The 17,854-nt window shown below is 42.2% G+C and overlaps 1 protein-coding gene across 1 annotated transcript in view; it reads right to left on the bottom strand.

Annotated features, from left to right (window-relative positions):
- LOC149451885 (NACHT, LRR and PYD domains-containing protein 3-like) overlaps positions 1–12,359 on the bottom strand; it is a 64,326-nt gene extending 51,967 nt beyond the window's left edge. Inside the window, exons 1-2 of the mRNA XM_089690037.1 lie at positions 12,311–12,359; positions 10,152–10,454 (exon numbers count right to left, since the gene is read on the bottom strand). Coding sequence (XP_089546163.1) covers positions 10,152–10,454; positions 12,311–12,359 — 352 coding nt within the window. The remainder of the gene's footprint in view (positions 1–10,151; positions 10,455–12,310) is intronic.
- Between the last annotated feature and the right edge of the window lie 5,495 nt (positions 12,360–17,854).

Genomic DNA, 17,854 nt, shown 5'->3' with positions numbered 1-17,854 from the left:
AACAAATTATATATGTTATAATAGTTCCCACAAAACACCATAAATATATATCTCTAGTGTAATCAATAATGAATTACAAAAAAAAAAATTGTCCCCCCCAAAAAATTGTCTAAAAATATAAAAATTTTCAAAAAAATCTTGCACTATGTGAATCCTTTGTGACTTTCAGTGCAGAAATAAATAAACCACGTGCTGTGCTTCTCATACACCCCTCTTAGGTGCGCACTCACCAGAACAGAGCCTTTAATGAGCCTTATTGCATAAATATATATTCCTCTCCATAGTTACAGAGAAAGAGAAAAAAATATGTAACTATGGAGAGGAATATATTATGATCTTGGCTACCATTCTTATCATGGATGATTATTGGAGGAACCTCTCGGTTTTAACAATTTGGAGTCTTCATAAGGTGGAAAAAAGGCCGTGTTCTGATGACCCTGATTTCTGGAAATTTATGCAATAAGGCTCATTAACCCTTCGCCTACAGGGCACTTCTACCCCCTTCCTGCCTACCGGGCACTTCTACCCCATTCCTGCCTACCGGGCACTTCTACCCCCTTCCTGCCTACCGGGCACTTCTACCCCCTTCCTGCCTACAGGGCACTTCTACCCCCTTCCTGCCTACAGGGCACTTCTACCCCTTCCTGCCTACCGGGCGCTTCTAGCCCCTTCCTGCCTACAGGACACTTCTACCCTCTTCCTGCCCACCGGACACTTCTACCCCCTTTCCTGCCTATAGGGCGCTTCTACCCCCTTCCTGCCTACCGGGCACTTCTACCCCCTTCCTGCCTACCGGGCTCTTCTACCCCCTTCCTGCCTACAGGGCGCTTCTACCCCCTTCCTGTCTACCGGGCGCTTCTACCCCTTTCCTGCCTATAGGGCACTTCTACCCCCTTCCTGCCTATAGGGCGCTTCTACCCCCTTCCTGCCTAAAGGGCGCTTCTACCCCCTTCCTGCCTACCGGGCACTTTTACCACCTTCCTGCCTACAGGGCACTTTTACCACCTTCCTGCCTACAGGGCACTTCTACCCCCTTCCTGCCTACAAGGCACTTCTACCCCTTCCTGCCTACCGGGCACTTCTACCCCCTTCCTGCCTACAGGGCATTTCTACCCCCTTCCTGCCTACCGGACACTTCTACCCCCTTCCTGCCTACAGGACACTTCTACCCCCTTCCTGCCTACAGGGCACTTCTACCCCCTTCCTGCCTACAGGGCACTTCTACCCCCTTCCTGCCTACAGGGCACTTCTACCACCTTCCTGCCTACAGGGCACTTTTACCCTCTTCCTGCCTACCGGACACTTCTACCCCCTTCCTGCCTACCGGGCACTTCTACCCCCTTCCTGCCCCCGGGCACTTCTACCCCCTTCCTGTCTACCGGGCACTTCTACCCCCTTCCTGCCTACCGGGCACTTCTACCCCCTTCCTGCCTACAGGGCACTTCTACCCCCTTCCTGCCTACCGGACACTTCTACCCCCTTCCTGACTACTGGACACTTCTACCCCCTTCCCGCCTACAGGGCACTTCTACCCCCTTCCTGCCTACAGGGCACTTCTACCCCCTTCCTGCCCCCCGGGCATTTCTACCCCCTTCCTGTCCAGGCCAATTTCCAGCTTTCAGCGCTGTCACACTTTGCATGACAATTGCGCGGTTATGAAACACTGTACCCATATGACATTTTTATCATTTTTTGTGACAGATAGAGCTTTATTTTGGTGGTATTTAATCACCTCGGGGATTTTTATTTTTTCTTAAACAAACCAAAAACCACTAAAAATTAAAAAAAAAAGTTTTTTCTTAGCTTTTGTTATTTTTCTCCTTCACTGATGTGTGCTAATGAGGCTGCACTGATGGACACTGATAGGTCACACTGATGGGCACTGATGAGGAGGCACTGGTAGGTGGCACTGATGGACACTGAAAGTCAGCACTAATATATGGCACTGATAGGTGGCACTGACTGGCACTGATAGGCGACACTGACTGGCACTGATAGGTGGCACTGATAGGCAGTAGTGATGGTCACTGATAGGTTGCACCGATGCATATGGGTAGGTGGCACTGACTGACACTGATAGGTGGCACTGATTGGCAGTACTGATAGGTGGCACTGACTGGCACTGATGGGTGACACTGAAAGGCAGCTCAAATGGGCACTGATATGTGGCATTGATGTGCACTGGTAGGCACTGAAATGTGGCATTGATGTGGCACTGATGGGCACTTGTATGAGGCACTTCTGGGGCTACACAGATCATCAGGGCACACTGATCATCAGTGCTCTGATGATCAGTGTACATGTCCCCTCCAAGGAATGCCAATTACCGGCTCTACTCTAATCTGTCAGCATGACAGCTCGTGAGAGACGTGCAGATAACCGGCATTTCCCTATTTACATGCGATCAGCTGTGATTGGACACAGCTGATCACATGATCGAGCCGACATCTTCGGCTCTTTCCGTTGATCGGTGATCCGCTGTGTCCTAGGGACACAGCACACCGCCGATCGTCACGCTGCGCGCTCCAGGAGCCGTGCATGTGCGGTGAGAATGTGAGGACATCATATGACGTCCTCCCAGAACGAGAGAACCGCCTTGTGCCCATCATATTACTATATGGTGGGCGGGAGGCGGTTAAAGGCTCTGTTCTGGTGAGTGCGCACCTAAGAGGGGTGTATGAGAAGCACAGCACGTGGTTTATTTATTTCTGCACTGGGAGTCACAAAGGATTCACATAGTGGGAGATTTTTTTGGACAATTTTTTTTTGTCATTCATTATTGATTACACTAGAGATATATATTTATGGTGTTTTGTGGGCACTATTATAACACATATAATTTGTTTATTTTTTGTCACATATAATTTATGTCATTTAATAGTTCTGTAAATAAGTTTGCACATAGAGATCATCAAAAGGAATTAGTGTGACACATACAGTATATATATATATAGATATATATATGTGCTGAGATGTTACCAGGAAGACATAGACACTCCCCATCACCTGCATGGAGAAATAGGAGGAGAAGAGACTAATTATCACTAATATTAGGAGTGATATTTTTTGGAATAAGGTTTACACAATATTTAAAAGCATCAATTGGAGTGGTTTAGTGATTAACATACTTTAACCAGTTGCCGCCTGACCTATAGCCAGATGGCGGCCGGCCGAGCAGCTCGTCCCTCTGGGTGGACGTCATATGGCATCCTTTCAGTCATGAACAGTTTGCCTGCCCGCAGATCCGTGCAGCGGCAAGATCTATCACCGGCCGTGTACCTCGGACACGGCCGATGACAAATCTGTGTACCGGCCCCATTGTCAGTACCATGTGACCAATCACAGCAGGTCACATGACAGTTGTATACAACGGATGGCTTCCTTTCATGCCATCCATTGTATACAAATGTGTCAAAGTGATCACATGCACGGGCTGGGCCAATCACAGCCCATCTGTGTCATGTGATTAGCCATGGCCAATCACAGCTAATCACAACAAAAAAACCCTGAATGAATTGATTTAATTCAGGAAAATGCTTGCTTATAGCAAAATAATTCTTTGCTATAAGCAAATTATGTAAAACAAAAACAAAATACTGATCACAAGTAGTACAATGTTATACTACTTTGGTCATAGTGAAAATATGAAAAAAAATCTTTAAAAAAGAGAAAAAAAATGTAAAAAATTAATTAAAAAATTAAAAAAATTATCCGTATCATGTAACCAGTCAGTGTCTCTGATCACCGCCACACCAGTTACTGTATATGATGACGCTGTACTGCACTTCTGACAGTATGTACAAAAAAAATAGTGAAAATCATTTTTTTTATTTCTTTATTTCCGAAAAATTATGAAAAAAAAAAAAAATTCAAAATACTTTGCAAAAAGGGGTTATTTGGGTGATATCTGTACTGTCCTGACATTTGGGGGATATCTGTACTGTCCTGACATTTGGGGGATATCTGTCCTTTCCTGACATTTGGGGGATATCTGTACTGTCCTGACATTTGGGGGATATCTGTACCGTCCTGACATTTGGGGGATATCTGTACTGTCCTGACATTTGGGGGATATCTGTACTGTCCTGACATTTGGGGGATATCTGTACTGTCCTGACATTTGGGGGATATCTGTACTGTCCTGACATTTGGGGGATATCTGTCCTGTCCTGACATTTGGGGGATATCTGTACTGTCCTGACATTTGGGGGATATATGTACTGTCCTTACATTTTGGGGATATCTGTCCTGTCCTGACATTTGGGGGATATCTGTCCTGTCCTGACATTTGGGGGGATATCTGTCCTGTCCTGACATTTGGGGGATATCTGTCCTGTCCTGACATTTGGGGGATATCTGTCCTGTCCTGACATTTGGGGGATATCTGTCCTGTCCTGACATTTGGGGGATATCTGTACCGTCCTGACATTTGGGGGATATCTGTCCTGTCCTGACATTTGGGGGATATCTGTCCTGTCCTGACATTTGGGGGATATCTGTACCGTCCTGACATTTGGGGGATATCTGTACCGTCCTGACATTTGGGGGATATCTGTCCTGTCCTGACATTTGCGAGATATCTGTACTGTCCTGACATTTGGGGGCTATCTGTACTGTCCTGACATTTGCGAGATATCTGTACTGTTCTGACATTTGGAGGATATCTGTACTGTTCTGACATTTGGAGGATATCTGTACTGTCCTGACATTTGGGGGATATCTATACTGTTCTGACATTTGGGGGATATCTTACTGTCCTGACATTTGGGGGATATCTGTACCGTCCTGACATTTCGGGGATATCTGTCCTGTTCTGACATTTGGGGGGATATCTGTACTGTTCTGACATTTGGGGGATATCTGTAGTGTCCTGACATTTGGGGGATATCTGTAGTGTCCTGACATTTGGGGCATATCTACAGTATACTGTCCTGACATTTGAGGGATATCTGTACTGTCCTGACATTTGGGGGATATCTTTCCTGTCCTGACATTTGGGGGATATCTGTACTGTCTTGACATTTGGGTATATCTGTACTGTCCTGACATTTGGGGGATATCTGTACTGTCCTGACATTTGGGGATATCTGTACTGTTCTGACATTTGGGGGATATCTGTACTGTCCTGACATTTGGGGGATATCTGTACTGTCCTGACATTTGGGGGATATCTGTACTGTCCTGACATTTGTGGGATATCTGTACTGTTCTGACTTTTTTGGGATATCTGTTCCATCCTGACATTTGGTGGATATCTGTCCTGTCCTGACATTTGGAGGATATCTGTACTGTCCTGACATTTGGGGATATCTGTACTGTCCTGACATTTGGAGGATATCTGTCCTGTCCTGACATTTGGGGATCTCTGTCCTGTCCTGACATTTTGGGATATCTTTACTGTCCTGACATTTGGAGGATATCTGTCCTGTCCTGATATTTGGGGGATATCTGTACTGTCCTGACATTTGGGGATATCTTTACTGTCCTGACATTTGGGGGATATCTGTCCTGTCCTGACATTTGGGGGATATCTGTACTATCCTGACATTTGGGGGATATATGTACTGTCCTTACATTTGGGGGATATCTGTACTGTCCTGACATTTGGGGGATATCTGTACTGTCCTGACATTTGGGGGATATCTGTACTGTTCTGACGTTTTTGGGCCTCAAGAAATTAGATTGGCTGTCAGTACTTCAGGATTGATCAATATTTAGATATATCCCATAGTTTGTGAACTCTATAACTTTCCTACAGACTAAATAATACATCCTAATTTGGGTTATTTTCACCAAAGACATGTAGCATAATACATCTCGGCCTAAATGTATGAAGAATAATTATTTATTTGCTAACTTTTAGAATGAAAACAAAGAAAAACGTTTTTTTTTTCAACATTTTTGGTATTTTTTTTGTTAATTTAGCAAAAAACAAAAACCCCAGTAGTGATTAAATACCACCAAAAGAAAGCTCTAGTTGTGTGAAGAAAATGGCAACATTTTATTTTGGGTACAGCATTGCATGACCGCTCAATTGTCATTCAATGTGTGAGAGTGCTGAAACCTGAAAATTGGCCTGGACAGGAAGGGGGTAAAAGTGCCCGGTATGGAGTGGTTTAGAATCACTCTAAAAAATATATAAATATGGAGGGTCTGTATAATAGGAAAGTGGCTGCAATTGTATTGCTCTGCTCAGCATGCTGAGTGATGTCATTGTGTTATGGGGACTGACTGCCAGCATCCTGGAGAATTGTTACTCTGTGTCCCTTTCAGAATGTACCTGAACTCCTTAGTCTTTTCCTTCATCCACAATTTTGATACCCAAATTTATTTTATTCTGTAAACTCCCTCAGGAAAGATTGTTTAACCCCTTAGTGACTGAGGGTAAAACAAATGTTAATGCCTGAACACAAATATGCAATCTTGATCTGTGTTAGTACATCTGTACATATCAATGCAACTACATTGTGTATCCAGGTGGATCATACCACGTCTTGTCAGGACAAACTGGGCTTCATTTGTTGGGATAATGGATCCTGTATGTATACAATGTATGATATAATGGATCCTGTATGTATACAATGTATTATATAATGGATCCTGTATGTATACAATGTATGATATAATGGATCCTGTAAGTATACAATGTATTATATAATGTATCCTGTATGTATACAATGTATGATATAATGTGTCCTGTATGTATACAATGTATTATATAATGTGTCCTGTATGTATACAATGTATTATATAATGTATCCTGTATGTATACAATGTATGATATAATGTGTCCTGTATGTATACAATGTATTATATAATGGATCCTGTATGTATACAATGTATGATATAATGGATCCTGTATGTATACAATGTATGATATAATGTGTCCTGTATGTATACAATGTATGATATAATGTGTCCTGTATGTATACAATGTATGATATAATGTGTCCTGTATGTATACGATGTATGATATAAAGGATCCTGTATGTATACGATGTATTATATAATGTGTCCTGTATGTATACAATGTATGATATAATGTGTCCTGTATGTATATAATGTATTATATAATGTGTCCTGTATGTATACAATGTATGATATAATGTGTCATGTATGTATACGATGTCTGATATAATGGATCCTGTATGTATACAATGTATGATATAATGGATCCTGTATGTATACAATGTATGATATAATGTATCCTGTATGTATACAATGTATGATATAATGGATCCTGTATGTATACAATGTATGATATAATGTATCCTGTATGTATACAATGTATTATATAATGGATCTTGTATGTATACAATGTATGATATAATGGATCCTGTATGTATACAATGTATTATATAATAGATCCTGTATGTATACAATGTATGATATAATGGATCCTGTATGTATACAATGTATTATATAATGTGTCCTGTATGTATACAATGTATGATATAATGTGTCCTGTATGTATACAATGTATGATATAATATATCCTGTATGTATACAATGTATGATATAATGTGTCCTGTATGTATACAATGTATGATATAATGGATCCTGTATGTATACAATGTATGATATAATGGATCCTGTATGTATACAATGTGTTATACAATGGATCCTGTGTGTATACAATGTATTATATAATGGATCCTGTATGTATACAATGTATGATATAATGTGTCCTGTATGTATACAATGTATGATATAATGGATCCTGTATGTATACAATGTATGATATAATGTATCCTGTATGTATACAATGTATTATATAATGTATCCTGTATGTATACAATGTATTATATAATGGATCCTGTATGTATACAATGTATGGTATAATGTGTCCTGTATGTATACAATGTATGATATAATGGATCCTGTATGTATACAATGTATTATATAATGTATCCTGTATGTATACAATGTATTATATAATGTGTCCTGTATGTATACAATGTATGATATAATGTGTCCTGTATGTATACAATGTATTATATAATGTGTCCTGTATGTATACAATGTATGATATAATGGATCATTTATGTATACAATGTATTATATAATGTGTCCTGTATGTATACAATGTATTATATAATGGGTCCTGTATGTATACAATGTATGATATAATGGATCCTGTATGTATACAATGTATGATATAATGGATCCTGTATGTATACAATGTATGATATAATGGATCCTGTATGTATATGATGTATTATATAATGGATCCTGTATGTATACAATGTATTATATAATGTGTCCTGTATGTATACAATGTATTATATAATGTGTCCTGTATGTATACAATGTATGATATAATGTGTCCTGTATGTATACAATGTATTATATAATGTGTCCTGTATGTATACAATGTATTATATAATGTGTCCTGTATGTATACAATGTATGATATAATGGATCCTGTATGTATACAATGTATTATATAATGTGTCCTGTATGTATACAATGTATGATATAATGGATCCTGTATGCATACAATGTATGATATAATGGATCTTGTATGTATACAATGTATGATATAATGGATCCTGTATGCATACAATGTATTATATAATGTGTCCTGTATGTATACAATGTATTATATAATGTGTCCTGTATGTATACAATGTATTATATAATGTGTCCTGTATGTATACAATGTATGATATAATGTGTCCTGTATGTATACAATGTATTATATAATGTATCATGTATGTGTACAATATATTATATAATGGATCCTGTATGTGTACAATGTATGATATAATGTGTCCTGTATGTATACAATGTGTTATATAATGTGTCCTGTATGTATACAATGTATGATATAATATATCCTGTATGTATACAATGTATGATATAATGGATCCTGTATGTATACAATGTATTATATAATGTATCCTGTATGTATACAATGTATAATATAATGGATCCTGTATGTATACAATGTATTATATAATGTATCCTGTATGTATACAATGTATGATATAATGGATCCTGTATGTATACAATGTATTATATAATGTATCCTGTATGTATACAATGTATTATATAATGTATCCTGTATGTATACAATGTATAATATAATGTGTCCTGTATGTATACAATGTATTATATAATGGATCCTGTATGTATACAATGTATGATATAATGGATCCTGTATGTATACAATGTATTATATAAATGGATCCTGTATGTATACAATGTATGATATAATGTGTCCTGTATGTATACAATGTATTATATAAATGGATCCTGTATGTATACAATGTATGATATAATATATCCTGTATGTATACAATGTATTATATAATGTGTCCTGTATGTATACAATGTATTATATAATGTATCCTGTATGTATACAATGTATGATATAATATATCCTGTATGTATACAATGTATGATATAATGGATCCTGTATGTATACAATGTATTATATAATGTATCCTGTATGTATACAATGTATTATATAATGTGTCCTGTATGTATACAATGTATGATATAATGGATCCTGTATGTATACAATGTATTATATAAATGGATCCTGTATGTATACAATGTATTATATAATGGATCCTGTATGTATACAATGTATTATATAATATAGCCTGTGTGTATACAATGTATGATATGATGGATCTTGCATGTATACAATGTATTATATAATATATCCTGTATGTATACAATGTATGATATATGGATCCTGTATGTATACAATGTATGATATAATGTGTCCTGTATGTATACAATGTTTCTTTCCCTCCATTCATAAAGAAATAAAACATAGAGGTGGGCTGCACAATGCCTGATCAATTTGTTTGCCAATCAGAGGCTATCACAGCGATCAGGTGACCGGAAAGTGGGAGTCCCGGGTCCCGATCATTAATTCGATACCCGGGACTCTTGGTGAGATCCTAGTTTCTATGCAGCGCTCCCAGCACAAAGAGAGGTACACAGATATGGGGCCCCCAGGATAAAGACCCACTTCTGTGAGGCCCCATATGAGCGCACTGTCAGTGGGAAGGGTTTCATCCAGTTGGAAGCTCCTGACTGGTCGCTGGCTTTCCCTGGATGACATTCCTAGTTCTTCCTCTCACAGATATTGATCAGGAATTGGTAGAAAATGGTCATTATAGATGGGAACTCACCATTCTGGGTTCTCCTCTCCTGGAGGTCATTTGCAGGTCCCATCAGACCGATCAGTGTAAAGACTTTAATGGTGGCATCCAGAGCCCCTTCTTCTCCATATGTGTCAATCAGGATGTTCTTGGTGGAGATCCAGTCTGCATTTTCTAGTTTTCCTCGGGGGATGGGAAGTTTATCTTTACAGGAGAAATCAGACAATTTGTCCCTAAATCTCTTGAAGTCACATCCTTTCAGATCCTCCAGAGAATATATGAGAAGATCCCCGGTGGTTTGTTTCCGCTTTCCTCCAATATCAGGAGCCGACCCTGCAGAGAGGACAATCAGCAACCATAAACATTCATCCTGATTGGATGATTTCTGACACATGACAGCTGATAAGTCTGTACTGGCAGCTGGTAATGCTATAGAGAGCATATAGAAGAGGAAGGAAATCCCCCCCAATATGTATATATGTACATTATCCTATGGAGGGATTGGCTGTGATAATCTCACATGACCTCTTCCAGGATGATGTGTTACCTCTCAGATGAATGAATATTGAATGCAAAAACCTAGGGGTCTATTTATAAAAAAATAAATCACCTCCATGAATAATCCCCATAATAGGTCAAATATGTTTATTTCCCTTCATCCTCCATCTAGTGGCCATAATGTCATATCTTACTAGTTGAGGTATTTCAAGAAAAAATACTGTAATATAGCTACTAGATGGAGGTGATGATTATAGGAAGTAACCTATTAGACACATTACGGGGATTATTAGTGATGGCTGTGCAAATGACACAAACTCATAATACGTATTTTATATATAGACCTCCTCATGTATATGTAGGGATGACCATTTTAAACATCACGTTTATTGATTGTTTTATAGTAAACTAAAAAAAACCCTATAAATCCTGTAAAAATGTTACCCCTATAAAAGATATTTGTGATCATTGTAAACTAAGAAGTCTGATTACCCCCAAATCTCCCAGCAATATGTGTCATCTACCACGGGGCTGTGTCCTCCCTAGGATTATAGACAAAGGATTCCCCGACCACTGCACAGCTAACCATACAATTTGGGGTCATCCAGTCATTATGGATCACTGGGCCATCTCAGAAGATCATTTCCATCAATGATAAATACAATCTGAAGACACAGGAATGTGATTGTGGAACTGATGGAATCTTCTGAACTCTTCTAATGGGAGGACTGACCAGATGTTTACAGGAAATGTCCAGACTACAGAGACAGAAGACATCCTATCATCTAATTCCAATCTCTGGAGATGTGAGATGGAGGAAACCATTGGAAAGGATCGTCAGGATCAGCAGTCATACCTTGTGAGGGGGAAGATGAGGAGGAAGAGGTCGCCATGACATCAGGAGATGACCCGAGATGACATCACCTGAAAGGAGCACAAACAATCATAAACCTTTTTGTGGTGCGATGAACAGAACCAATAAGAAGGATTTTGTTCTCTTATGTGAATAACGATTGGCCACCTGTTGTCCAATTAGAGAAGATCAGAATTGGATGGACTTCTGTCATTTACAACCCATAACTCTGAAGGTCAATCAGAACCTTCATCCTGGCATTCATCTGATTGGTATATCGGGGTCACACAGGAATTTTACCCTGTTTAGGGTCACAATTTATACAGACTCGTACTTTTAGGTGTCAACTCCACAAATATGTGTCATTTATAGCCAAGTGGATCCAAGTGGATTCTTCAGGAAGGTCGGTATTTATTGATCGTAAAAACAGGTTAAGACATCATCATCATGTTTCTTGGCACTTCAGTGGCCACTTTGTCAGCAAAAGGTGTACAGTACATGTCATGGCCCCCCTCCCTCGCTCCCTCTCTTCCCTCCCTTCTCCATTACATGTCCCTGCGCCCACACGTAGCCCACATAAAGTGGTGTGCTGGGTGCCAGGGAGCTGCCTCCTGCGGCAAGTCTCACACCTCTTCTTGGCTGGGCTTGGCAACTACATCAAACATCCCCCACCACCCAGAGAATGGGTGACCTAAAAAAAGGCCAGTACACCCCAGGGAGTCTACAGTGTTCACCCACTTGTCCCTTCCTACCCTGAGCAGAGGCAGCGCCACCTGCAAGCAGTCCTGATTGATTGGCAAAGTACCGCGGGTTTCCCAGACACTGGGGCCTTTCTTACCATCTCTGATCCCCGCGTGGTAAAACTGGAAGCCATCGAACCAGGCCATGGGTTCTCCATCAAACTAGCAGGTGGTGCCAGGAAGAACATTCCCAGGGCTTCAGTACATCTCAACTATGGATCTGAGGAAAAGCGCTGCCAGATTGGAGTTATAAGCGGGCTCCCCGCAGATGTCCTGCTTGGAAATGATCTAGGGGAGCTGCAGTGCCAGTACGTCAGGGTTGTGACCAGGAGCCAAGCCAGTCAAGGTATTCCAGTTGAAGAGGCCCACCCAGAACCCCCTCCCACCCTGGATCCAGTGAGTGCTCCCTACCCTGGCCTAAATGCCACTCTGACCTGGGACTGTGAAAAATTTAAAGGGGAACTGGACTCTGACCCCACTCTGAGCAGATTTAGGGCCCAGGCGGATGCCGGACCAGTAAGGGAATGTGGAGAGCAACTACTTTGGGAGCAAGGACTACTGTACCACCTGATGAACTCAAGATGCCCAGGCCAGCCTTGAACTGCAACTAAACAGCTGATAGTTCCCCAACTGTTTAAGTTCCCACTGCTCCAGATTTCCAACATTCCCTTAGCTAGCCACCTGGGGAAGAGGAGAACAGAAAAAAGACTGACCCAAGCATTTTACTGGCCGGACATCTCCCAGTCCGTTGCTAACTTCTGCTGGACCTGTGATCGCCCCAGAGCTCCACTCCGTACCCTACCCATCAACAAGGAGCCCTTTCAGAGAGTGTCATTAGCTATCATCAGCCCTCTGGCCCGCCCCAGTAAGTCATGGAAAAGGTATATCCTCACTATAGTGGACTACGCGACCCGCTACCTGGAATCTGTAACCCTGTCTTGCATTTTGGCACACAAGGAAACAGAAGTCCTGGTCACTGTTTTTTCCCACCTGGGATTCCCCAGTGAGATTCTAACTGACCAAGGCACCCAGTTTATGTCAGATGTAATACAATCCCTGTGGCGCACCTGTGGGGTATGGGCCATCCGGACCACCCCATACCACCCCCAGACAAACGGCCTCTGTGAACGCTTTAACGGGACCCTAAAAGGTATGCTGAAATCCTTTGTAGATAGTGAGGCAGACTGGGAAAAACTCCTCCCCCTTTGAACTGCTATACAGGTGAAAGGTCTGAGGTCCCCTGACCTTACTGCGGGACTACTGGGAAGGGAAGGATGAAGATATGGGCACTACAGTCATATCATATGTACTGGAACTGCGAGAGCGGCTGACCAGACTTTCTGCCATAGCCCACAGCCACCTCAAAGCAGCTCAGACACGGCAGAAGGTGTGGTACGACCACAGGGCCCATGGATGGGAGTTCACAGAGGGCCAACAAGTTCTCAAGATAGTCCCGCCACCCCCAGAACAAGCTACAGCACACCATGGAAGGACCTTATAAGATCCTCCACACAATTGACAAGACTAGTTATCTGATTAGCCCGGACGATCATGACCGGCAGCAGCGCACAGTCCATGTAAACATGCTTAAAGAATACCATGGCACTTCCGGTTCTGGTGCTGTGAGGTGGTGAGACCTGCGGCTCCCGGGAACCCAGCATATAACTCCGGCACTCTGCATCAGGGACTCCTGCAAATTATAACAGGAGCTCCCCCCTGACCCCCCCACACACATCACCGATCACTCCGGCATGGAGCTATTCCTCCTGCCGATTCCGCCCAGCTCCGGTCCCGCCACAAAGGGAGAGGGATGCGGCTCCCCCCTCCCTGCAGCCAAGATGGCCACCGATAACAGCTCCTCAATGGCCACAGGCACAGAGGCTGACAGGAACACTGAAGCAGGTACAAACATCCTCCCTGCTCACACTGCCACAATGCTCCCAGCTCTGCTCACTACCCCTGGCACTACTCCTGGCACTTGTAGTCCCACAAATCTTTATGAAAAGATTGCACAAGCAGCCGCCTCCATCTTACTGCCCACAATCACTCAAGCTGTGGATAATGTTGTAGCCACTGGCATTGACCAGATTAGAAGGGATATGAGTGATCACTCCAAACACTTAACTGAGGTGGAGCAGCGTTTGTCACATTTAGAAGATGACATTCAATCACTACGTACAGGTACATATCAGACCAATCGTACACACCAAACCATCCTAGACAAGTTAGATGATTTAGAAAACCGCTCACGCAGAAATAATTTACGTATTGTGGGCCTTCTGGAATCATTTCCATCAGAGGTACTTCCAGAACTATGTTCCACACGTATCCCCTCAGCTTTTGGCATAACCACACCATGCCAAGTCGAGAGAGCACATCACCTAGGGCCGCCCTCGAATGACCGTCGCACACCACGCTTGAGGATCGTCAAATATCTCAATTATGCTGATCGAGTGTCTATTCTCAATTCTTTCTGCAACTCACGGTCCCTGCAAATAGATGGTCACAAATTACTCCTATTTGCTGATTATTCACAAGATGTTTCCTGCAAACGTAAGGCCTTTCAGCAAATATGTGCCACGCTATACCAAAGGGGTTACAAGTTCACCCTGGCTTATCCGGCTACTCTCCGCTTCACTACACCTTCTGGTGATACAAAGTCTTTCGTCCACCCAGAAGAAGCCACTCAATATCTACAAGATTCTTTGGCGGACACGGACGCTTTAACGTTTCCCCATCATCCCACCCAACACTCGGGCCCTAGAGATCAACAAAGCCCCCGCAACGATCCACCGAAACGCCAACTTTGCCTCCTCCAAATCTCGCCGATCCTGAGTTGACGCAGCCATACAGGTGCTATATGGATAGCTCCTCACATTAATCTACCTGCTCCACTCATTTACATATAAGTCTTCTAGGCCTTTAGATATTACCTCGATTTGAGTCCACGGGTAGATCTAACTGCTGCTAGATAGTGATAACACTCTTGGTTTTGTGGTTACTTAATTGTCACTCTGTTTGATAATTTATACATGCTTTTATTATGATACCGCTTTTCTGTGCCTTGCCTTGACCAAACGTTCCATGTTGGCTGCTCGATTTGTTGAGTCCACTCCCCCTCGGTGCTACCAAACAGGTCAGGGTGCTATGCTCCTCTGTCCTCCCAACAACTCCAATGAGCGCCTGTTGCAGATAATTTATTCTGCTACTACCCGGATACGCTGGTCATAGCATAGGGACAGCATGCAGAAATACGTGAAGTCCAGTATATTGCTATGGTTTACTGTTTATTTTGCCAATCAGGCCTCAGTTGGGCCATCCTGCTCTACTCTCTCTCTTTCCCTTTTTACTTTCCTTCATCACATTTCTCTGGAGACTTTTCCCCTCCCCGGGAGTCAATCATATTCCATCAGAGATGTGGTGGTGACGAGCGATTAGATTGTTGCGCTCAGCAAACCTGCAAGTCTATCACCTCAGTACACATCACCTTTCACGTGACACAATGATACATATTTTTTCCTGGAATGTCAAGGGCTTGAGATCACTACATAAACGCATGGCAATACGTCGTCATCTCTGCAGACTCAGAGCAGATGTAGCACTACTCCAAGATACACATCTAGGTCAAACCGACTTTGCTCGTATGAAGAAACTCTGGGTAGGGCACGTTACAGGATCCCCCTCACTCAACAATAAAGCTGGAGTCCTTATTCTGATACACAAAAGCCTCACTCCCAAAATACTTTCAGTAAACACTGACGAAGCAGGCAGATTCCTAGCAATACATCATAAAGTAGGGTCTCAATCCCTGGTCCTCACCAACACATATGCCCTGAATTCACCATCTAAACAGTTTTTCCAGGACTTGTCTTTAAGACTGGCCAGCTACATTCATCTCCCTTTAGTAGTTGGAGGGGATTTCAACTCATTCATGAATGCCCTTGATGACAAGTCAAAGTCCCTGGATCTTAACCATCGTTCACCCTCGGAGTCCCACCCTACACATACTCTCTTATCTTCCTTTGCGGAAGCAATGCAATTAACAGATATTTGGTGCTTGGCCCATCCAGTGGGGAAGGAATTCACCTTCTTTTCTCCGGTACATCACTCGCTTTCTAGAATAGATTATTTTTTCTGCAATTCCATTGCAACGCAACTCACTTCATCTTCAGACATACATGATATTGCTATCTCGGACCATTCTCCCATCTCCATTTCTCTCAACTATCTTAATAACACACAACACAAAATGTGGCGCTTTCCTTCCTTCTTAGCAAATAATCAGGAGCTGTTACGACAACTCCAAGACACACGGGCGGACTTCCAGTTCACTAATGCAGCTCACCTATCTAACCCAAATCTATTCTGGGAAGCGGGTAAGGCGGTCTTATGTGGTAAAATCATCGCTTTTACATCCGCTTACAAGAAAAAGCTCACTCTCAAATACACAGAAGCTAGTAATCGACTCTGACTGACTCAAAAAAATTTGGCGGAATCCAACACACATGAACACAGGAAAGCCTGGCTAGATGCAAAACACCACTTCGAAACATGGGCAACAGCCCAAGAATCTATGTACCAATCCTATCTAGATTTACAGTACCATAAATTTGGCAACAAACATGGTAAATTGCTAGCCCGCTTGTGCCGTAAACCATTTACACCTACACACTTCACCTCCCTCAAAGACTCTCAGGGCACGCTAAAACACTCCCCTGAGGAAATTATTTCCATATTGTAAAATTTCTGCGCTAAACTTTATGGATCCAAACCCATTGATCACTCACAGGCCATCTCCTTCCTAGACAGTATTGCTCTTCCCCAAATTGACCCCATAGCACTCCAATCCCTCAATGCTCCTATCTCACAATCCGACATTCACTCTGCCATAAAAACCCTAGCAAATGGTAAAGCTCCCGGCCCAGACGGATACATTTCCGAATTTTATAAACTCATGGATACAACCCTTTCTACAACCTTACAATCAGTGTACTGTTCAATACAAGCAGGGGGAGCGCACCTTCCGTCAGCCTTCCAAGCACATATAAAACTAATTGCAAAAAAAGACAAGGACCCATCTGAACCGGGTTCCTATAGACCAATCTCCCTTCTAAATTTAGACGCCAAAATTCTCTCAAAAATTATAGCGAATTGTTTAGCCATCATCTTGCCTTCCATCATCCACCCTTCTCAAGCAGGCTTCATACAGGGTCCCTCTGCCGCTTCAAACATCCGCAAAGTACTAGCTGTATTAAACCATGCAAAAATCAATCCTCTCAAGATATAGCGATAATTTCCCTTGACGCCGAGAAGGCCTTTGATAATGTTAATTTTCAGTGGCTACAGATGGTTTTACATAGATTCGGTTTCTCGGGCCCTTTCACTCATTTAGTCCAAGTTATGTACTCGGCTCCCACGGCACAGGTGATTGCTGCAGGGCACATATCTCCCTCTATAAAACTTCATAAAGGAACAAGACAAGGCTGCCCCCTATCCCCCTTGCTGTTCAACCTGGCACTAGAACCCTTAGCCCGCTTCCTACTGTTCCATTCACAACTGCACAGAGTTCAAATTGCACAGCAAGATCTAAGTCTAGCATTGTTTGCTGACAATATTTTGATTTTCACGGCTGACCCAACCCA

Source organism: Staurois parvus, unplaced genomic scaffold, assembly GCF_062004578.1.
Source record: "Staurois parvus isolate SC_StPar_1 unplaced genomic scaffold, SC_StPar_1.0 ptg000512l, whole genome shotgun sequence".
Lineage (NCBI taxonomy): Eukaryota > Metazoa > Chordata > Amphibia > Anura > Ranidae > Staurois > Staurois parvus.
This window is presented reverse-complemented; position numbering and strand designations above follow the sequence as displayed.